The following is a 24095-nucleotide window of genomic DNA, read 5'->3' on the forward strand; positions in this document are numbered from 1 at the left end:
CATACAATTCAGTCTTTGATTGAATTTAAGCAAGTGGTTACCACTCTACTCAGCACAGAGAAAAATATATCCTCTCTAGTGAAAGGTATTATCAGCTGGGAGTGCAATATTTTAAAAATACATAATATCTGAAATTCAATTAAAAAAAACCTCTTAGATATTTCCAAAGGCAAGAAATAAATTAAAAATATGAAGGAAAAATACACCAATGGAGAATTTCAACAGAGAATTGGAATTTATAAAAGAGAATCAAATGGTTATTTTTAGAACTAAAAAAGTGCAACACTTAAAATTAAGAACTCTTAAGATCTGTTTAAAAGCAGACTAGGAAAGCAAAAAGATGAGACTGGTAAATTAGAAAGCATGTTGACAGAAAATTTTCAAGCTGAAGTACAGAAATGTGAAAGAATGGGAAAAATACAGAAAAGAGCCTTAGATATATGTGGAATGCAATAAGTAGTCTAAAATTTGTGTAATTCAAGTTCCAGAAGGAAAGGAAAGTGAGTAGGAAAAAAGCAAGTATGAAGAGATAACATAATTTTCCAAAACTAATGAAAATATCAACCTAAGATTCAAAGCTCAATGAATCCAAAGCATGATAAACACAAAGACAACCACACCAGAGCACATCATAAACTTCTAAAAATCAAAGAAGAATAGGTATTCACAAAAACAGCTGGGGAAGGAGGGGAATGCATTACCTCCAAAGGAGCAACAAAAATACTGACAGTTGATTTCTCAGAAGGAACAATGGAAGCCATAGACAATGGAATAAAACTTTAAAATACCAAAACAAAATTTCTCCAAAATTAGAATTCTATATCCAGGGTAAATAATTCCTCAAAAATGAAAGGAGACCAAATTCATAAAAATTTATACACTAAATGTATACAAATTTTTATAATTTTTTTCTTAGTAAAGCTTAAAAAAAATAAAAGGAGAATAAATACATTTTTCTCACCAACAAAAACAGAAGATTCACCACAAGGAATCATGACCTAAAAGAAAATGTAAAAGGAGTTCTTCAGGCAGAGGGAAATAATCACACAGGGAAACATGGAATATCAGAAAAAAATGAAGAGCAACAGAGAGCTGCAATATGCAGATAAATATAAATGATATTGACATGTACATATTAATAATAATTTGTGGGGTTTTAAATGTGTGTAAAATTAAATACATGACAATAGTAACATAAAATATGGAAGGGTATTCATGGAATTTAAAGTGTTCAAAGGTTAGCATTCTTGGAGAAGTAAAGAAAGTAACAATGCATATTGTGATTTCCAAGGTAACCACTAAAAGAAGAATAATGCATTACAAGTGAATAAAGGAAAAAATGGAATAATTTTCCTTTCTTCCCATAAAGTCCCAAAGAAAATGATTTAAACATGCAATAGCAAATTATTCAAGACTCTCAATTTATAGAACACTTTAGTTGCCACTCATATTAGTATAAACAAATGCTTACGACCATGTGATTTAATTATTTGTTGGCGTTTGATTTAGTCATTTTTTAAATAAAAAAGCAAATTCATTGACTTAGACAAAAAGCGAACAAATATTGGTTTTTATTTGAACATTTAAAAGTTTAGTATGCACCTTTATTCACTATTGCTGAAATCTAACAAGCTCCCATTAGAACTTATTTGAGGGTCATAAGATTAGAACTAGAATGTTCAAGACATTCCAAAATTTTGAGAGTCATGTACCCCATCCATCACCATAGGTGCCTCCCAAATCACAGCTCTTCCACAATCCTACTCCTGGGTACTTCTTTCAATGCTGGATTGTTGATTAATCCCTTATTTTCCTTCTACTTTTTCACTCAATGCCTCATCTATATACATCCATGAAGGACTTCACTGCAATGGAAAGTTCAGGGTAGTTTTGTAGGAATTTTTGGGCTTACAGTCCATTAGCCTCCTAATGTCCCCAAACTCATGCCCTCGTATCCCAGGCAGAGCCTACAGAAGTCAGTGGCTGGAAATGGCTGCCCTTCTGTCATTCTGTGAAATTCCTCAGTCAGAGCAGGAGTCAGGGAAGTTCATTCCAGATAAATAAATTAGAGAGGTTGTGACTTGCTTGGTGCCAGCAGCAAATGTAGCCCAGTTTGGTATTAAATAAAACAAGTCAGTCACAGGAATTTTAAAAAGTGAGGGTGTAAGTGAAGGAGTGGCAAGGGAAAGGGACTCTTGGAGAGAGTCAGGGTTGCCCTGGTTTGAACTTCAGGGCCACACTGTTGATGCAAAACCTCTGACCAGCAGGCCCAGGTCCATCAGGAAACACATGGCCGAGGTGAGCTTCACACTGCAAAGGAGAGAAGCCTCTGTCATTTCTCCACTGAGAAAGAGATCTTTACGTAAAAGTAGTCAGATGAACCCCATGGGGCCACCCCGTGCTCAACATCTGTGTGGGGGAAAGTGAATCTGATTAAGAAATTAAAGTATGCAGAGCACACTTTAGAAGTGGTAAATTGTTCTCAGTTTTATCAGAGAGAATATGAGCAAGTTATTGAACTCAGGCCTTGATTTACTCATCCATAAAATGGGAATAATAATTGTACCTATTTATGAGAGCTGTTGACGATTAATTGATATGATGCCTATAAAGCATTAACACAATTCCTGGGTAAGTACTCAATAATGTGGTTGTGGCCAGTGTATTCTTTTTTTTTATTAACTATGCTCTACTTATCTGCTTGCCTCTGGTGTTTTACACCACCAGAACATTTGAGCACACAAGCATATCAAAATGAATCTGTTGTCTGGATTGAAGCGCACTCTCCTACCAAGCTCACAGAGGGAACAGTGCGCTGACGTCACCTGCCGTGTCACTCTGTCCATGACACGCTGCCAAGTGGGGAAGAAGGGGGGGAGATGCCATGCACACTGGGCCTTTGCTGCCTGTCCTTGTTCTAAAGAATGTGTAGGGCCAACTCTTTCTTTCTGATTCTGACTCTGCTCCCAGCTCTGGAAGGCTAGATCCAGGACAGGCTTCTCAGGGGGTGGAAGAAAGGCTCTTTCTCTTCTCTGCAGGGCCCAGAATGAGGGGAGGGGAGGGTGGGATCGGAAGCTGCATGAGTAGAAATCCCATGTGCTTCAGTGATAACTACACATGCCAAGGACAAGGGAGCTCTTTGTGGCACTTGGGACAGCATCAGGGAAAACCTGACAGACAACACAAAGAAACTCACCTGCTTGCAGACAACCTCTGTGCGAACTGCTCCCAGTGAGGTGTCCACACGTCTGAGGATTCCTGTGTTGCTTTCATCAGAGCCAAACGTACCGTGGGCCTCAGAAAACGAAGGCCATCCAGTGCCAGAGCAGTACTTTTTCTCAGAACTAAGGAAGACATTCCCAATACTACCGTTATTAACACAGAGAGAGCATTTTAGGCCCCAACTCATTTGTCTACTGAGCAGATCTGATTCCCTCCCTCCTCTGCCAGATCCCATGGCCGGTGATATGACAATCACTTCCACAGGGATTTTGCCCACTGCACCTTCACTAGGAAAAACACTGTCCCATCACAGTGTTTCTTCGATGTTAAAGGTTTCTTTCTCAATGTCCAACAAGGAGCTTTGTGGACTGTGTTGCATATTAAGAAACAGATTAAATCCATGTGTTGTAAATGTAGAAAAGGGGGAAATCAAAGTGAAGTAGCAGCGATTGAAGGAGGGCATATTGAGCTTGGCCTGTCAGAGAAGCGTGAGGTCTGAGGAAGCAGCCACTTTTAGCAACAGAAACTCTGGGTTATCTAAACACAGAGGCCTGGCTACCTGTGAGGATCCACGAGCTGACCTTGCCACTTCCTAGCTGTGTGGAATTGGGCATGCTGCTTCAACTTTCAGCCTTAGTTTCCTCATCTGCAAAAGGAGGTTAATACCTACCTTATGGAGATGTTTTGAGAATTTAAAGAGCTACTTTGTGGAGCATACGAAATGTACTTATGAAAGAATGTTCGCTATGATTATCATTATTAATAAATAAGCCTGGTCACTCTGAGTCAGTCGCTGCAGTGAAGCTGACCCTCTGGGGGAGTCCCACAGGGACCAGTGGTGCTGAAGGCTGGGGAGGAAAGAGGAGGCAACAAACCATCTGCCCACCTGAGACGTGCCTGCTCTCTAAGTGCTTTAACAGATAAGCTCCCTTCAATAGCACCAGGGAAACAGATATTTACATTTTAAATGGCAGTGACTTGGCTCTAAGGAAAAATGAGTAGAAATGAATTATAAATATTGCAAAAAAACAAAAACAAAAACAAAAAAAACCTGAGCAAAGTGAAAAGAAAAATCTGGCAAATCAAATCTCTAGACTATGAACAGGGAAGGAAGCTCAGTTTAGAGCATGATTCCAAGCAGAAACATCTAATATAATGCAGTGATTCTCCAACATTCTGGTCTCAGGAACCTTTAATACTAAAAAATTATTGAGGATTGTTGAGAGCTTTTGTTTACATGAGTTATATGTATCAATATTTAACAAATTATAAAAACAGAATTTAAAAAATATGCATGCATTATTTAAAAAAAAACAATAAATTCATTACATAATATAAATAAAATTTTTATGATGATGGTCATATTTTCCATAATGAAACAAACATTTAGTGAGAAGAGTTGCATTGCTTTACAATTCTGCAAATCTCTTTAATGTCTAGCTTAACTAAAGGCAACTGAACCCTTACATGGGCTTCTGCATTCAACCTGCTGCAGTGTTCTGAGTGAAGTGTAGGAAAGAAGTGTGGCCTTGCAAATATGTAGTTAGAAAAGAGAGGACCTCAGAGGTCCCATAAAAGGGTCCCAGGAATTCCTGGGGCCCTCAGACCAGGCTTTGAGAACCACAGGTATGACTTTGAGGAGTAAGGGCTTTGTCTTCTGAAAGACTTGGGTGTAAATCCAGACTCTGCCTATTACATCTATGTGACCTTGGCAAGTTATTTAGTTTTTTAAAGCCTTAGCATCCTAATCAATAAATTAGTGATGGCATCATTACCTCACAGGGGTACTGAGAAGACTAGCTGAGATATTTTCTGTATAGCCTAGTGTCAGACATATGGTATGCAAGTCAGTAGCTAGTATTTTTTTAATATCATCATTATTATCCATGACATTTGAACAGGTGGGGGTCCAATTAGAAGTGTCTGCATATTCAGGTTGAGTTCTTTACGATCCTTTTGTAAGGGTTCAAAAATATTCATCCATGCCACTCTGGCCCAGGGAGAAACATCTCAAGTATCTTTTAAACATATCCTTTCAACTCTCAACATTATATATAAACTAGTGATTATTAAAGGAATTTCCGTGGAGAATTATGAACACAATAAATTTTTTTAATGAATGAATCTCAAACTAATAAAAAATCACTTAAAATATTTTATGAGAAACAATAAACCTTTATTGATGCAATTAACAGAATCTGGAGATTTAGCCAAGTAATAAGAGAGGACCATCATACATAATTTAAGACTGAGAACCTAAATATTAAGGCCAATTAGAATTCTAATATACATAATGAAATAATTAGCAGATTATAAGGCCCACCCTTGGAAAACTAAAACCACTCTGGATCATTGCTTCTCATACATTCTTTCATTTATTATTCATTTCTGAAAGTTCTAAAACCTCCAAACCAATAGCACAGGCATCTGGTGATAAATGACAACCCTAGTAGTATCTTAGAAAAATTTCTGTTAACTTGAAAGAATTCAAATTTTTAAAAAGGGGGTTTTAAACAATGTTAGTTACTGGTAACATGTAGGACATCAGATGTTACATAAAAAGGGAACTAAGCCCTGAATGCTGGTTAGAGCGTTGGTCTGTGCACTGAAGGGTCGTATGCTCAATTCCCAGTCAAGGGCATATACCTGGGTTGTGATGTGAGTTTGCTTCCTACTCCGGTCAGGGTGTGGTGCATGCAGGAGGCAACCAATCGATGTGTCTCTCTCACATTGATGTTTCTCTCCCTCCCTCCCCTCTTCCTTCTACTCTCTCTGAAAAGCAATGGAAAAAATATCCTCAAGTGAGGATTTAAAAAAAGAAGGGAACTAATATCAGGCTCTGTTTTCTCCTAAGATTTATGACCATAAAATATGACCACAGTAGATTTTAGTACACACTTCCAAAATTGGTGTCTGGAGGGAAGGAGAAGGAAGGTGAATGGAGGGAGTAGGGAGGGGGCAAAGTCACAAAGTGACAGTGTGGAGTCCCCAGGGGCGTGATAACATCCTGAGTGTTCTTGACCCTGGGAAACCCTGATTTAAAGGTCTCTGATTTGGAGAGTCAGCAGGTCTCCCAGAATCTGCACCATATTGGTTCCATGTGAAGGCAAGTCTGCAGGCAGTAACGAACCCATCTACCCAGAGGCAGTGGTCCCACATCCACTTTAACTATTTAGCTGTGGTTGACCGTCTTTTCACCTTCTTTTGACTCTGTACAAGTATTTGAAGGAATGTGTATTTTTCTCTACCCCTACTCCCTATTACTAAGGCTGGTAACTGGGGACAGAGAGAGGGGGAAATGAGAGGCAAAACAAGAATAATTCCCGACTAGCTTCATAAATGGGAAGCATGTTCAAGAATATAGTCTTCATTTATAGGTTCTCACTAATCAGAATACATTCTCAAGAATGCCTCATTATCAGATACACTCATGTATATAGCCCTAAAAAGGATCTATCTCTATCACTGCTAATGCTGCTGTTAGTATTGAGTGCTTGGCATGTGTGAGGCATTGCTCTGATGCTCTTACATGTCTTAACTCATAACTTAGTTAATCCTCCCAACAACCTTATAAATTCAGTACTGCTTACCATACTCATTTTACAGGTGAGCAAGTTGAGGCAGAGAGAGGTTAAGCAGCTTGCCCAAGATCATAGGGTAAAGGACCCAGGATGTACATCTTGGCAGCCTTATCCACTCGGCTACACTATAAACACAGGCATCGTTAAAAAGAGTATATATTCTAGAACCTAAATGATTCTTATGAATCTATTCTTATTTCTCTTAGTCTTGGCTGCAGCAGAAAAATGGAACAGAAACAAACTAAAAAATCCTTAAAACAATAAAATAAAAACTTTTCAACTAAAATTAAGTGATTGAAAAGAAACAAATATGGTTGGTGAACTGGCAGTTCAGTAAACTGGCCACCTGGTAAACAGGCTTTTGGAGAATCGACTGGCTTGTTAGTCCTGGCTGCTTCACTACCTTAGTGACCTAGGGCTGGTCATTCAACTTCCTTAACTTGGACTACCACTGTGATAATACAGTAGCCTGGCCACATGTGGCCTTATCAGTTAATTAAAATTAAATAAAATAAAACATTTTGTTTTTCAGTGGCATTAGCCACATTTCAAGTGCTCAATAGCCACATGGGATTAGTGGCTACCATACTGGATGGAACAGATATAGAACATTTGTATCAGAAAGTTCTACTGGACAGAGCTTTCTGCTCTGGTCTCCTGGATCCTTCCTGCTCCAACATTCTGTGAGTCCATGCCTGAACTATGTGATGAGTGGATGGTAGGCACTGTGTAGGAAGAAGGTCTCAACTTTACTACTGCACAAACTAGATCACCAATGAAGTAAAAAAGAAGAAGAAGATGATGTAGGAGAATGGCTTCTAATTCACTACTACAAGGATGGCTTCTAATCTTTTGTCTTCACCCTAGCCAGTTGTGCTCAGTGGTTAGAGTGTCGGCCTATGGACTGAAGGATCTTGGGTTGGATTCCAGTCAAGGGCACGTACCTCGGCTACAGGTTCCATCCCCGGCCCTTGAGGTGTGTGTGGGAAGCAACCAGTCAATGTAGCTCTATCACATTGTTTTTGTCCTGTCTTTCCCCCTCCCTTCTACTCACTCTAATAATCAACAGAAAAAATATCCTCAAGTGAGAATTAACAAAATAATAATAATCTTTTGTCTTCACAGTCCAAAGACAGAAACAGAACATCTGTCTTTTTGCCATATAGTAACAAAGCAGTCCTTGATACTTTTACAACATGGTTCTTTGGCTTAAAGCAGGTTGGCCCTCTCAAGGTCCTACTCCTCCTCTTTAATGGGACCAAAGGTCATGGCATAATTAATGTCTCAGAATACGCACATGTTACTGTGTCAAAATCAACCTTTGTCTCGTAGTTGTCCCAGGCCATCCTGGGCTGACTGCCATCTTAGATATCGCCTCACGGGCTACTGACAGAATGAATGAATCTGGGCAAAGGCCTGCCTTCCATGAGAATGAAGGAAAATCAATCTTAATTGTTCCTCATTCTTGAAGGCGGGTCTGGCTTTCCAAATTCAGCTCACATTAGCAGGAAAACCCAGTCCGCTCAAAGCCCAAAGGACAGAATGAAGCACTGCCTAATGGAAGACTCACGGAACTGGCTTGATTTATATTTTATTCTAAACCAATTTAGGGCTGATGCAAAAAGAAAGCAACATCTTTGAAGTTCTGAAAAACAAGACTTCAAAGATGTTTTCCTTTCTTCTCCATTGAATCTTCTTTTTTTTAGACTGTTTCCTGCATGTCTAAACAAAAAAGTCTTTGTTGATAGATTTCAGATCCTGATTGACTTAAAAGAGGCTTTGAAATCAAGGGACAATTAAATTTAATTTCAGCTACATAGAAGAGGGATGGTATTCACTACTATCAAGCATTGTGGGGAATCTGTCCTCATAAAATTCTACATTTTCTAAATTGAATTATAAACCCATTTTCCCTGAGAGATAGTTTTAATCACATGGCCAAGCAAATACTATTATGGTTTAGATTTCTTTAAATACTTTCCCAGGAAAAACTACTAATAGCTTTCTCTTAAGGTGCCCACCAAGATTTATTATCTTGCTATTTCTCGAGGATACAGAAAGAAAGACTATAGGCTAAGAAGTCTTGTTTACTGCTCTAAATGGTAGAAATAATTAAGACAAGCAAGGATCTTATACAAATAGCTCTCCTTATAGCAACCATGCCAGATGAGAAGGACAATTAAAAACAACACGAATACGTTTTTATCCAAGGCCTCAAATGAGGCAGAGCTGAAGGACCTTAGAAGTCTGTTACCCTTCAGAATCGCTTGGTCTTTGATCTCACCTGAAGAGTGGGCTGTCACAACACACACAGTGATACATTCCTGATGCCTTGTTATTCAGGTAGATCCCACTGAAAGGCTGAAAGTCAATCCGATACGTCATGTTCAGTTTTCTCATAACACCAACAGGAGATAATACAATAGATTTAAATCCAAGATGAAGTCCCCAAATAAAGGACTTTATGTACTAATTTGACAAAGTGCAAATATCACCAGAGAGAAGATTACCACACCCACAATGAAGCAGCCTGTGGGCTTATTTACAAACCAGACTTTAATTGTGCCGAATATTCAAATTATGACATTCATGATGCCCTGTATTTACATAGCACCTTTCATCTGGGAACATCAAAGTCCATGAAGGGGAGAGAACAGTCCTCTGGATTGTGTAAGATTTCAGTCGCCATTTGAAAAGAGTCAATACAACAGGAATCTAGCTTTCTGTTGAAAACACTTTGAAATCTCCAATTAAAGACAGAATATAAATACATAAAAAGTATCGCTCAGTGAGATCAGGATTGTGCCTTTAATATGCTTCACGTAGTGTTCAGGACACTGCATACTTAATAAATGTTAAATAATGAGCTAAATTCTTCCAATGCCTAAGTGACGACTTAGATGGAATTACTATGCTCACTGTGGCTTCAGAGTTTGTAGGTTTTCAAAGGTCTCTTAAGAAGAACACAGAGACTTGAAGCAATGAGTGAGCTGAGTCAATGTTTTATTAAATGTTATTTTACAGCCGAAACCGGTTTGGCTCAGTGGATAGAGCGTCGGCCTGCAGACTGAAGGGTCCCGGGTTCGATTCCGGTCAAGGGCATGTACCTTGGTTGCGGGCACATCCCCGGTGGGAGGTGTGCAGGAGGCAGCTGATCGATGTTTCTCTCTCATTGATGTTTCTGGCTCTCTGTCCCTCTCCCTTCCTCTCTGTAAAAAGTCAATAAAAATATGTTTAAAAAAAAATGTTATTTTACAAAATGAATCTCATTAGTTTAAAAAAAGATGATTTTTGTCCAATTCTTTTTGTCAAAGAAAATTAAAGAAAAAGTAACCCTTTCACTAGCCAACTATGAACCACTGTCTCATTTTATGGGATGGAAGAGAAGTGGAAGTACAGAATGGCTCACTGAGCCACAGAGCTGACTCAGGAAATACGTTGGGACTCTTCTGGCCACTCTCGATTTCTCAACTCAACAAGTTCACAGGTTAAACATTCAAATTCCCTGAAGTGGTATTAACAGCACATTTCCAGGGAGCTAAATAATGGACAATTTCAAATTAACCTACTGAACATACCATCTGGCCACACTTGGATGTTTTCCCTCTTTAAAGACCCTAAACATCGTAGCTGAAGAAATCTGAACCGTAGTGACCTGGTTGTTCTACGGCCCATCCCCCTGGATGCTTGCTCCCAACATTGGTATGAATGAGCATCTATCATGAGGATGAAGTTTCACATACCTCCCACCTGGCCTGATGATAAACACAAGCCCAAGGGCTCCCAATCCTAAAGCTGATCTAGAAAAACCTACTCATAGGATCCAGACAACCTGATAACATTAAAAGTATAATTTTGGCCCTAGCATGTTTGGCTCAGTGGATAGAGCACAAGCCTGCAGACTGAAGGGTCCCAGGTTCGAATCCGGTCAAGGGCACATGCCTGGTTGCGGTCTCTATCCCCAGTAGGGGGCGTGCAGGAAGCAGCTAATCAATGATTCTCATCATTGATGTTTCTATCTCTATCTCCCTCCTCTCCCTTCCTATCTGAAATCAATAAAAATATATTTTAAAAAATATAATTTTGTCATTGCATCATTACAGGGGCCAGCTGTACAGAGAAAGTAACAGAGAACTGGTATTATAGTTTTTTTTAAAAAATGAAATAAAAAGGAAGCCCCAGCTGACATATTTGATGCAATGACATCTCTCAGCTGCCTCCTTACCTGATTTCCTGATGTCTCCCTCTTCCTTCCCCAATTTCATACGAACCATAGCTCTTACTTAGGGCCAAACTCAGTTTCCATCTCAATTGTTCATACTAGTGTTCATACCTGGAAACCTAATATGTGCCCAGTGGAAACTCAAACTGGGTGTGCACACTGGGTGTCCACACGAAGAAGGGGTTGGAGCAGGGGAATAACACACAGGAGACAAAGAATAATCAAATAGCCACTAATACAGGCCTGTATTTAGTTGTGGCAGGAGCAGTGGCAATAAAAAGAAGAGGATAAATTCAAGAATTATTTCGAAGAGATAACTGAATGAATGTATGGGGAAGGGGACAGGGTCAGAGATGGCATGACTCTCAAGATACCCTTGGGGTTTTCAAGGTCTGTGCTATGGATGGAACATTTGTGGAAACCTAATCCCCAATGTGATGGTATTTGGAGGTGGAACCTTTGGAAGGTGACTTGGTCATGAGGGTGGAGCCCTCCTGAATAAGACGGTGCCCTTGTAAGAAGAGACACGAGAAACTGCTCTCTTTCTCCATCATGTGAGGACACAGCAAGAAGGCAGCCATCTGTAAACCAGGAGGAAAGCTTTCTCCTGTCATTGATTTGCCGGCTCCTTGATCTTGGACTTTCTAGCCTCCAGAACAGTGAGAAATAAATGTTTGTGGTCTACGCCCTCCAGTCTATAGTATTCTGCTACAGTCGCTCAAACTGACTAAGACAGACTATCTGGACCAATGGGAGTTCTCCCTTCTTTGATCTTGTCAATACAACATACCTGTTGGAAACAGATAACACCCTGAAAAGGGATGATTTGCAGATAATTTAATACAGAACTTTACTCACAAACTATTTCCACAAGGCTAATGGACATCAACAAGGGAGGGTAAGCACCCCTGGGCCAATGACCATAAGCCTGTGGGACAAGGGCAGGGGCAGTTAGCAGAACCTGTGACACTGCAGCGGTAGGTGAGGGCTGCCTGTGCAGCTGCAATCTGGACACAGAAAGTGGCAAGTATTATACTTTTTTAAAAACTGAAATGAAAAGGAAGCCCTAGCTGACATATTAGATGAAAGACATCTGAGCTGCCTCCTTGCCTGATTTCCTGATGTCTCCCTCTCCCTTCCCCAATTTCATACAGCCCTAGCTCTTATTTAGGGCTAAACTCAGCTTCCATCTCAATTGTTCATACTAGAGGAACACAGTTCCCGGAGGACTGTGGTTCCCGACTTCTCTATCCTGCTATCTGATCTTCCGGCATCTCCCATTGGTCGAACTCAATCAGTAGCCGGAGGGCAAGGGCGATGGTTCCTCTTCTCAGTGCTCAGAGCAGGTAAAGCCAAGTGGAGAGCAGATCCAGAGGCCAGACAGAGGCCTGCATAAAGCCTACCTTCTATTGGTATGACTTTTAGTTATTGCTCAACCAAGCTGTAAACTCCTTCACCATACCTAGCAGAGTGCTGGCACATTACTGCTGCCCAATAAAAACACGTGGAACTCAATGTTAATTTTGAGTCACCAAATAGAAAGCTTATCAGGGGTCCTCAAACTACGGCCCGCGGGCCACATGCGGCCTGCCGAGGACATTTAGCCAGCCCGCCGGGTGCCGCTGCCTGTCCTGCTTAGCAGCTGACTCGTCCCGGGCCCGCAGTGCGCATAGGAATTTGTTCATAGTTTTTTTTTTAAACTATAGTCCGGCCCTCCAACAGTCTGAGGGACAGTGAACTGGCCCCGTTTAAAAAGTTTGAGGACCCCTGGCTTAGATGTTTTACTTCTCTTTCCTTAGATTCATGAAGCCAACAAAGGCTTATATTCTAAAAAGTTAAATGTGACAATGGATCAAGTGAAAAGGATTTATAACATCAGTTAAAAATAATGGATGAGGCTCATTTTGTAAAATGGCCAAATGCACAGAATATAATGTACCATCTGTCTGAGAATTCCACAGATTTATTCTCCTAAACATCTGGCAATTCATCTCCAGGCTCTGTAAACATTCCAAACTCTGCTTGAGAGCAGGGCTGGCTTAGTATAGTCTGGGAATACACACTACTATACAGAGCATCACGTATGGCTCCCTTGTGCCATTTGCAATAACGGTGAATATAGTCTCTTTCCCAGTAAAGGCTTTATTAAAATGCCGCCCACAGGAAGTTTTCAAAAATATCAGTCTTTCAGGAAAATCTATTGGCATCTGCTGGCCTGTCTTATGACTGTAGCACAGGAGAAGTTGAGGGTGAGAACATGATTATAAGGCCACATGCAATTGGACAGCTACTTGAACTTTGCAGGGAGTGCTAAGGTAAAGATATAAATACTCTACAACTTCGCAAAACCACTGTGCTGTGGTCCTCTATGGGGTCTGCTTCAGAAATGAAAGCATCTAATAACAAGTTCAATACTTATATTCCAGTGCCCATATTTGGGTCTAAGACAGACCACTTGTTAAAAAAATGCAGGGCTGTAAAAATGACATTATAATGAGGAACCACTGAGGACTGTTCTCTCAGGAAATGAATAAAGGTGAGACTGTTGAATATAGTATAAATAATGTTTCCATCTTAGACCTCAGTCATTTAACATTCAGAAAAAATTTTTTTTATTGCCAGATACCATGTTTTGTGCTAGGAATACATCAACAATGAATAATGCTGTGAAGGAAAAGGGCTGTTAAAAGCAAACCCAGGTTGGGGCTGAGAAAAGGCTTCTCTAAGGAAATGAAATATGGGCTGAGAGCTGAAATATAGGTCTGAATGAACTGGGGGCGGAGGGAGGGTGATGAGAAAGGAGAACGCAGGTACAAGAGCCCTAGGGGAGAAGTGAGCTCAGGGCATCTGAGAGGTGAAAGGACAGAGTGGTTAAAATGCAGAGATCGAGAGGTAAAAAGGCAGGATTTGAGGTTGGGGGTGGGAGGTAGGGGTCAGATCCCTTAGGTCCTTGTTATCTATTTAAACACTTTCCTCTTTGCCTTCAAAGCAGTGGGAGCCACGGAAGGATTTTGAGCAGGGGAGCGATGTGATCAGATTTGCATTTTGAAAAGATCTTTGGCGGCCACATGGGGAATAGCTAGATGAGGAGCAAGAATGGCTGTGAGTAGAACAGTTGGAGGTTACTACAGTCTGACCAGTGAGAGAGGGTGGGAACCTGGGCCAGCATGGCAGCAAGAGCAGTGGACAGCAGGAGAGTGAGTGGGAGGTAATTTAGGAGGCAGAAGAGATGGAGGGTGGAGAGTGACATGGCTCAGGGAAGGTGTCTGGTTTCTACAGCTGGATGGACAGCAATGGCCTGAGAACAATGCAGGGGCCCGGATCTGTCTAGTAGATGATGATGAGTTAGGTTTTGTGACTAGATCTATCCCAATCCTGATTTTCAGGCCTGCAAGCAGAAAACTGTCAGTCAGTTTAGCTTACCGGTTCAGTTCCTTTTTCTCTGGTGACATAGAACTGCTCAGGAGTCAGCTTCTTTCGCCACTCACTCTTGGTATGAGATGGCTCATGCTTTGTAAGAGATCCTGTATTGTTAAATAAGATTTATTTTTTTATTAAAACAAAAAGGCATAATGACCTTTTCTTCCTCAGCCTGTCTCCTAAAGGGCACTATCACCCAGCAGAATAAGTCCATCCCTTCCCCTCTCCCACTCCTTCATTCTTCACAGGAACCAGAAAGCTCTGGTACAAAATGCTTTAATTGAGTCATTAGTTTAATAAGAAACGAGTAATAAGTAGAGAGCCAGTTTTCTAGTCTCCCTAGAGCATAGAAGCTAAAGAGGCAGCTGAAATATGAAATAATACCAAATAAATTCTCCTCAGGTACCTAAGGGTAGAAATTGATCCTTCTTCCATTACTTATGTTCAAAGGAGAAGTTTCTGTCAGGATACATCTGGGAGTAGTTGAGTGATTGGAGAGAAAAGAACGATGAGCTAGTGGATTATTAAACTCCTTTCCCTTGCGGGTTTATAAAGCTATCTCTGACTTTGTTTGGCAAGGGAGGTCTTTATTAAAGTATCTTTTTGTGAGGAAAAAGACTCCTATAGCATATACTCCTGAAAGGGAAACTGAGACCCACCATAATCTATTCTAATGCTTCATGGTTTTTGTTCACATTTTGTTTTCTTCATTCTACTTTCTCTGGCTTCTATCTTACTACTTCTATCCCTATGGAAATATAACTCAATTATACATAATTTTTCAGGAACCCATCTCTTGGGAAGCAAAGCAAAATGTATTTATGTGACCATAATTACTGGTCATTGGCTTTCCGAGTTATCAGGCAAGATGCCAAGTAATAAATGGAGAAAGAATGATAAAAATGTTTAAGTCACCATTTTTGCAATCACTAAAATAATAACTGATTCAAGTAAGAATCATCGGGGGATTCCAAACTCCCTAGGTAAAAGACTGTTGAAGAATGGAATAGTCAAACATTTTCAAAATATGATGCCAAATATTAATTACAAGGAAGAAAATATTCCTTGACAACGGGAAAATGAAGAAGTCACCACCTTAACCAAGTAAGCAAAGTTAGCATCAGCAACAGTAGGGCAAGCCCACATAATGTGCCTTGCGTGTGATGCACTGGGGACACATCACCCCCGACCCCCCGCAATCCCCTCTTCCCCCCGACTGCACTGAATCTATTCTCAGACAGCTCACGGAGAACTTCTAAGTAAAAGTGTCCCTAGGAACACTTCATCCCTATCTCCTTTACTTCTCAATAATACTGACACTCAATCATCTCTCTTTTGGGGTATATTCTATTTCTTTGGCTTCCATGACACCAAATTCTCTTGAGTATCCAATTACTCCCTTTCAGTATCTTTACTCAACTCCCCTTCCTCTAGCCATCTCTGGTATCTTGGTGTGCTTCAGAGGAATCTATCCGTCCTAGGCTTTCTTCTATCATCACTCCACACCTGTTTCCTGGGTGGTTTTATCCATCTGGTAGCTTCAAGACCCCCAAATATATTTTTATCCCCATCCTCAATCTCTCTGCTGAGCTCCAGATCCACATACAGGGGTGGGCAAAAGTAGACTTACAGTTGTGGGTAACATTTTTTTGTTAATAAAGCTATTATAATAATCATAATCTGCATGTCTTTTTTCCATTCGAACAACTATAAACCTACCTTTGCCCACCCTGTATAATCGACACTTGGATATCTGTACTAGGATGTCGCATCTCAAACAACATGCACAAAAGGCCTTTATGTACCTCCCCCACCCCAACCCAAATCTGCTCCCCCTCTCACATGTTCTAGCCCAACATTTAAACCAGAAAGCCATGCCATGATCCATGATTCTTCCCTTTTCCTTGCACCAAGCCCTGTTGGTCCTACTTCCTAAATAACTCTAGATCTGTTCATTCTCACTTTTCTGCTGCCACCTTGCATTAGGCCACCATTATCTCCAGCACAGATTATTACAAAAGTCTCATTGGTATTCCCTTGCCCATCCTAACCACTTCCTTTTTCTCACTGTCCCAAACTGTTCAATGCAACATAATATACTCAAGTTAAATTCCAAACTCCTTAATGCGACTTCAAGGCCCTGTGTGATTTGGGCCTAGTTACCACTTTCAACTCCTCCCTTCCACTATGCTCCAGTTCTTCTGAACTGCAGTCCTCTGAGTCCCCAGAACTTGTCATGGTATGCCCAGCTTTTTACTTGTTGGTGAGATGGAGTGAAAACTTCCAAGATCCTTACGTTCTTGACCAGAAACTGGAGGCCTTCAATCTCTGGTCTCAGTTTACATGTTAATTCTCTAGGAGACCCTCCCTGAACACCACCACCCCTTCCCCAAGTCTGGGCTGCAAGATTCTCCTCTGTGTTCTTCCTTTATAGACTATTTAATCACAATGATGGGAAGCTAATTTGTGTGGATGTCTATAAAGTCTACCGAGTCTATAAAGTAGAGTAAGATAGAAGCCAGACTAGAAGCTGGACATCTGAAAGAATTGTCTTTGTTCAATGTATCCCTAGTATATATTGTAGTGCTTTGGCATTTAATATTCATTTCTTCATTCAGTCGGTCAACAAATATTTATAGAATACCTACTGTATGACAGATACTATTCTAAATGTTAGGAATTTAGGGGTAAAGAAAACAGGTAAGAATCACTGCCGTTAGGGAGTAGAGGTAAAATTAACTAAATAAGTAAAGGATATAGACCTTTAGGTGATTTTTCAAAAATCACAAAGGCAAGCAGAGAGTGAGGGTGTGTGTATACGTGTATTTATGTGTGTGCACATGTGAACACACACACACACACACAATTTCCAATAGAGTAGTCAGAGAAGGCCTTATTAAGAAGATGATGTATCACCTAAGACTTAAAGGAAATGAACAAACATGCCATGGGAATATGTACAAGAAGAGCTCTGTAGGCAAGAGGAAAAACAGGTGGGGTGGACCTGGCATGCCTGATGAACAGCAAGGAGACCAGAGGCACTGCAGTGGAGTGAGCAAGGGAAGGTTAGTGGAAGTGAGAACAGAAAGGTAATGAAGCCAGATCAGTTAGGGCCTTGAAGGCTATTGTAAAGACATTGACTTTTATTCTGAGTAAGTTTGGAAGTCACTGGAAGGTTAGCAGAGGCATATCATGACCTAACTTTTAAAGAGGATTAGTGGCTGACATATGTTAAAAAATAAATGAAGCAGGGCAAAGGCTGAAGCTGGGAAATTAGTATGAAGGTAACAAATAATCTGGCTGAGAGATGGAAGAGACTGGGATCAGGATGGGAGCAGTAGTGCTTAGAGTGGTCAGACACTAGAAGCATTCTGGTGGCAGAGCAGGAGGATGTGCTGATGGGTCAGACAGGGAGTATGAGAGAAAGAAAAGGGTCACAGGTCACTACTCCAAGGCTTTGGTCATGCACTGGACAAAGGGGAAGACTACAGAAGAAGCAGGTGTGGAAGCTTGGTGTTAGATGTAAGTTTAACAATGTCAACTAGATATTCAAATGGAGAGGTCAGGTAGGCAGTTGGATATATATGGATTTAGAGTTCAGGGTGAGGCTCAAGGTAGAGATGTACACTTGGCACTCCTCAGCATTAAGATGTATTTAAAGCCCCAGTCAATAAGTATAGACAGAACAGAGAGGCCCAAGGGCTTAACTCTGAGGCACTCCAAACATGCAGGCTGAGGATATGGGGAGGAATGGACAGAGATGGAACGGAACTGAAAGAATGTGGTGTCCTGGCCACGAAGTATTTTAAGAAAAATGGCATAATCTACTGTGTTGAAAGATCAAGAAAGAGATGAATGATAATTGACCACTGAGTTTAGCAATGTGGAGATCACTGGTGATGTGAAAAGGAGGAGTGTAGGCGAATCTGATTGGAATAGATTTAATAAAAGGAAAGAAAGAGGGAAAGGGAGATGGTGTCTGGAGGAAGCTGGAAAGGAAAGTCAGGTCAAGAGCATTTTTTAACATGAGAAAATCACAGTATTCTAGTATGTTGATGGGACTAATTCAGTGGAGAGGATAAATTGATGATTTAGGAAAGAAAGGGGATACTTGTGGAGTTATTTTCTACCTTGAGTACACCAAATATGGAAAACAATTAAATTGAGAAAAATTTACTGACTACATAAGCTTTAGATAACTATTCAAGATGATAATACAGGAGTTTTATACAGCACAGCAAGCTTAACTACCAACAGAATGGTTGAAACGTTTTAAAATCATTTTAGGCTGGGTTATCAGGTAGAGTTGTTTTGTTACTGTTTTAAGAGCAAATAGGATGAGAACTAGTTTTAATGGACGTGAATTATTTGCTTAAGTATAAGGGAAGTAAAAGGCATTCCATTTTAGACTACTTAAAAGACTGGTAGATGTATGGATATAACTACATTTTACAAGCCTTCAACCAAGGGCAAGATGCTAAGAGATGACCAGTGCCAATGTGTCAAGAGTGATCTCAGCTGGGACGTGTCAACAAAAGCCACCCCAAAAGGTGAAAAATTGTAGAGTTAAAACAGGCTTTGCTAGTGAGAATGGAGGTATGGCAGCCTATGGTATTTTGTCTCGGTTTCTCCTTCTAGAGCAGCAGTGGTCGGCAAACTCATTAGTCAACAGAGCGGCAAACCACGGCTCGCGAGCCGCAGTTTGCCAACCCCTGTTCTAGAGCATAAACTCTGGTCTAGAGGGGAATTTATGAAATCTGAACCCTGGCTATCACTGACATCTACCAAGGAAAGGAGCAACAGAGCACCTTGATGAAAGCTCTCCTTATCCTTCAAATAACTGTGCTGCCATGCCACTCCACGTGTATTCTTGGCTCTGGCAAAGATCTTGCATTATTTCTATGGATAGCTAAGTAGAGGATCAACTTTTGGTATTAAGGTTGGGATTTATAGTCTGTAAAGCTGCCATTATCTTCTTAGGTCCTTGTGGGGAGGGAGTGGAATGGGATCGGAGGAAAAAAACTATTGTCTCCTGGAAGTATTGCCCTCAGTGTCTTTCAGCATTTAGTTCAATATAACAGTTAACACTGGAAAGTGGGAACTCATGAAGGGCCAGAATCAGTGGGATTCCCATGCTTCAACTTTGAACCTAAGGCATGAATCCTGTTTGAGCTCCCAGCTCCCTCTCCCCCAGCTCTATGTTTTACTTCAACTGTTAGAGAGTGCCTACCTGTTTTCAGACATACCTTCTTCCTCTGCCCTAATTGTTTCTGGTTTAAAATGTATATTTTTAAAGTCTTAAACAAAATAATAACTCCATCTAATACAATAAGAAACTACATTTTTCATGGCTCTTCTAATCTTTATCTATATGTACCTTTTACGCTACTATTGTGTGGAAAAGGTTTCATTGACGGGTATCAATGTTCAGACTAGTTGATGAAGCATAAATTCAAGCACCAATTACACAACATTTTGTTGCCAATCTACCAGTGTGGATGACTGTTTCAAGGGGAATAAACTCTGCCTTGATAGCCAAATGACAAATGGTCAGTTGAGTGCTCTCTGATCAGGATATATGTGGGTCTGCATCACTTGCAGAGGTTTAAGCTGGGTGTTATGAACTGAATGGTGCATGCCCCCTACCCCCAAACACACTTCATATGTCCCAATCCTCAGTATCTCAGAATGTAATTGTATTTGGAGATAGGACTTTTAAAGAGATGATTATGTTAAAATGAGGCCAATAGGATGGACCCTAACCCAATATGACTGCTGTCTCTGTATGAAGAGGAAGAGACACTAGGGATGTGAAAGCACACACAAAAAAAGGCGCTCTGCAAAGGAAGGAGACAGGCCTCAGGGGAAACCAACCCTGCTGGACACTTTGATCTTGGACTTGCAGCCTCTAGAACTGTCAGGAAATACATTTCGTTGTTTCAGCCACCCAGCCTGCGGTATTTTATTATGGCAGCCTGAGCAGAGTAATACTCTCTTTGTGCTGTGTGATTTGCACAGGCTAGATTTCTTGTTGGCCATATGTTCCATAAGGGGGACCTTGATTTTCTCATCTTCAAGCAAACACACTCTTGCTCATATGGTTACCCACTGGTTACCTCCTTCTGGTTTTGCTAACCTTTCTGGCCACATGAGCCATCCTCATTTCAATAACTACTTGTTGAAACTAAAAGAACTTATTAGGGACTGGGGTAAAACCAGTCTCATCTGCAGAGTTAACCTTCTCTCCCACCATAGGGACTGGACCATTTTAAACTTTGGCTCAGGTGGTCTCCTAGCAGAGTAGCTCTAGGAAGAATGCTTTCCTGAAACAACAGATTGTTTTCTCCAAATACTCCTAACTTTCCTCTTCAATTTGCTCTTTTTCAATCTGGATGATAAAATCACAAGGGCCTTGCCTTTTGTTTATCAGAAGTCCTCTGGAGAACAGTCCTCTGTCACTTGCAATATCTTCTCATTTCTCTTTCCCTCCAGCCATCTTCAAGTTCACAACATCGGTTAAATGTGGACTACACTTTTGTCTTTCCATTTACTTATGTAAGCATAACTAACATTTATTGTGTGCTTATTAAGTGCCAATTATTGTGATAAAGCATTTTAAATTATTTTTCCCATTTGTTCTGTACAAAAACCCCATTATTGTCATTATCCATATTTTATAGAACAGGTTTAAAATTACCAAGTTCAAGATGTGCCCAAAGATATAGCCAGTAAGGAATACTGTCCATACCGAAGCCCTTTATTACCTGTTAATCATTTTTAATGGGTGCTTCATAGTCTGTTGAGCTTTCATGGTTTATTATAAGCATTCCTTAACTGGTGGACATTTAGGTTATAGCCAGTTTCTGGTTCTTAAAAGCAGTGCTCTTAAAACATCTTTGCGCATGTAGCTTTGTCCTTTAGAATAACTTCCTTAGAATAAAGGCCTAGGAGGGGATGTCTGATAAGTTACACAGTTCTAATTACCTACTGGTGTCTGGCCCAATTTTAATGTTGCTAAAGAGCTTCAGATCCAAAGGCAATTCATTAGGCTGTTTCCCACAGCACCAAGTACATTCATAAAGGACACGTTTCTGCTGAAACCACCAGCCCATAAAGGTAAGTAAGGAGAGCTCTAGCCTACAATTATGACGTTTCCATCACTGGTGGTTCTCAGCAAACCAGTGCTTGGCACACAGTAGGCAGGCAACAAATATGGTCTGATTGTCTAATTATAGGCACCAATGGGGTTCTGAAGGCCAAAACCGGAAGTCATGTTGGATCAGCTACTACTCCATAACACTACATTTTTAAAACTCCCAGGAATAAAGAGTTCCAACTGACGGGGAACATTTTTAGCGGCGTTCGGAATCTCTAAATGTCTTCAATGGACACAGAACAGAAGTGGATTCAGAGATGGCCTGGAAGCCAACCCTCAGGGGCCACTAAATGACCTGGAAACAGATCTGAAATACAGGGGACTCCGTACTAAAGAGTGAAATGCGAAGACGCCCCGATGTGACACAGGCGCCAGAAGCATTTTGCAAAATACATCCACACATTCCTCAGGTCTGCCTCAGCCCCTGACAAAGCATGACTCTCAGTTTAGGGGGGACGGGTTTTTAGCCGCTGTTTCTCGGGTCCTGAAACATACCCAGAAATAGAGCAGGGCAGGGAGCCAATTCACAGGAACTCATCTAAAGCGCCCGCTTCCAGACGCGCGCCCGGCACTGGAAGCGGGGCGAGTGTCAAGACCCAGGCGCGCACAGGGGAGCGCGGCGTCGCGCCGTGGGCTCCACCGCAGCCCCCCGACAAGCGTCAGGGGCTCCTGGGCCCGAGATTTTACGCAAAAGAAAGGAAAATGTGTGCACGTCCTGGGCGAGGATCGATAGCTTTCCTCCAATTCTGAGGACCTCCCCTGCTGCCCCTCCACGCTTACAGGCAGTGTCCTCGCCGGGTCCAGAGTCAGCGCTCAGGCACCCAGGTCGCGGCGAGGGAAACGGAAAGCCCGAAAGACGGGGGGCGGCGGCGGGGCCCGCGAGACCCGCGTCCTACCTGCGTCCCCGTGTCCCGCCCTGGCGCCGAGGACAAGACTAACAGGTCGGCCTCCCACAGCCCGAGGAGGCGCCTCTCGGAAGAGCAGCCGGAGCCTGCGCAGGAGGAGCGCCATGACGCCGACGTCCGCAGTCCCCGCCCCGCGCGCTGCCTCGCCCTGCGTCCCCGCCTCCTGCCCCGCGCTCTTACCCCCCGCCCCGCGCCCCTCCTCTCTCCCTCCTCCTGCTCCGGCCCCTACCCACCTTCCCTTGGCTCTCCCTGCCCCCCACCCCCTTGCCCTCCCTACTGCCCCCTCCCCTTCTCCCAGCCGGTCCTTCGGGCCCCTGCCCCCGGCTGCGCCTCCCCTGGCCCTGCCCCACGCCACCCATGACCACTCCTGTCTTCCTGAACCCAAACACTGGTCTGTTTGCATTTTCTAGAATTCTAGATAAAGGGAACTATAGATTGGTTTGCATTTTCTTGAGTTGAATATAAGTGAAATCATAGGAAATGTACTTGACTCTGTCTCACTTCTTTCACTCAGCATAACTATTTCAACACATGTTTTTTGAGTGTAAGTTATTCATCCCTTGTTAGTGCTAATACTCCATTTATGAATATCCTATGAATATACCAATACCACAACGTACTAGTATTTATCTAGTCACGTGTTGGTAGACATGTACCTTGTTTCCAATTTTTCCTCATTGGAAATAAAGCTGCTAGGAACATTCCTGTACACATCTATGTACAGTTACGTGCTTTTCTCAGGTAAATACCTGGAAATGGAATGGCTAGGTCATAGGTAAGTGAAACTTTTTAAGAAATTACAAAAATGTTTTCCAAAATGGTCGTTTCCTTTTACATTTCCACCAGCAGGTGTGAGAGTTCCAGATCCTCTGCATCCTTGTCAACACTCGAATATCCTGACTTTTTTATATTATTATTATTGTTTAAAGTATTACAAATAGTAGTACATATGTCTCCTTTTTTTCCCCATTGACCTTCCCCCGGCTTTGACAGTCTGTCTGATGCTTCTCTGCCTCTGTATTTGTAGCCTTTCTAATAGTGTGTAGCGGTATCTCATTGTGGTTTTGTTTTGCATTCTCTAATGATGTGGACATCTTTTTCACATGCTTACCTACAGTGGATATCTTTTCTTTGGTGAAGCATCTGTTCAAAACTTTTGTCCATTTATTATTGGGCTGTTTCTTATTATTGAGTTCTTTATATATTCTGGATACAAATCCTTTATCAAATATATGCTTTACAAAGGTTTTCCCCCCAGACTTTGGCTTAGTTTTTCTATCTCCTAATAGTGTCTTAGGAAGAGCAGAAGTTTTTAATTTTGATGAAGTCTAGTGTATTGTTTTTTTCTCTTTTATGGATCATGCTTTTTTTTTTTTTTGGTATCATATTTAAGAAATTCTTCTCTAACTCAACTTTTTTTTCCCTATATTCTAAGTTTCATAGGGTTGTTTTTTTTTGTTTGTTGGTTTAATTTTGTATTTAGGTGTATGATCCATTTTGAGTTAATTTTGAATATACAAAAAATTTTTATTTTGTTTGTTTTTTTTCTTGTTCTGTTGTTTTTGCATATGGCTAGCCAATTGTTCCCG

The 24095-nt window shown here is 41.2% G+C and overlaps 1 protein-coding gene across 1 annotated transcript; it reads right to left on the minus strand.

The window, feature by feature from the left end:
- Positions 1-1537: 1537 nt before the first annotated feature.
- MSRB2 (methionine sulfoxide reductase B2) lies at positions 1538-22678 on the minus strand. The gene is made up of 5 exons (XM_080646136.1): positions 22498-22678; positions 14449-14549; positions 9088-9164; positions 3197-3344; positions 1538-2310 (listed from the first exon to the last, which is right to left on the minus strand). The coding sequence occupies exons 1-5, from the start codon at positions 22610-22612 to the stop codon at positions 2206-2208; spliced, it is 546 nt and encodes a 181-aa protein (XP_080502262.1). The 5' UTR covers positions 22613-22678; the 3' UTR covers positions 1538-2205.
- Positions 22679-24095: the final 1417 nt, after the last annotated feature.

The sequence above is a fragment of the Plecotus auritus genome, assembly GCF_963455305.1.
Source record: "Plecotus auritus genome assembly, chromosome: 1".
Taxonomy (NCBI): Eukaryota; Metazoa; Chordata; class Mammalia; order Chiroptera; family Vespertilionidae; genus Plecotus; species Plecotus auritus.

What these genes read in the sequence shown, in the direction of transcription:
- MSRB2 (XM_080646136.1), bottom strand. Translation starts at nt 22,612, where the DNA reads ATGGCGCTCCTCCTGCGCAGGCTCCGGCTGCTCTTCCGAGAGGCGCCT. An exon ending in GAGAAAAAGGAACTGAACCG is followed by an intron (nt 9,165 to 14,448) that starts GTAAGCTAAACT and finishes ATTGACTTTCAG; the next exon opens with CCTTTCAGTGGGATCTACCT. An exon ending in CAGAGGTTGTCTGCAAGCAG is followed by an intron (nt 2,311 to 3,196) that starts GTGAGTTTCTTT and finishes TCTCCTTTGCAG; the next exon opens with TGTGAAGCTCACCTCGGCCA.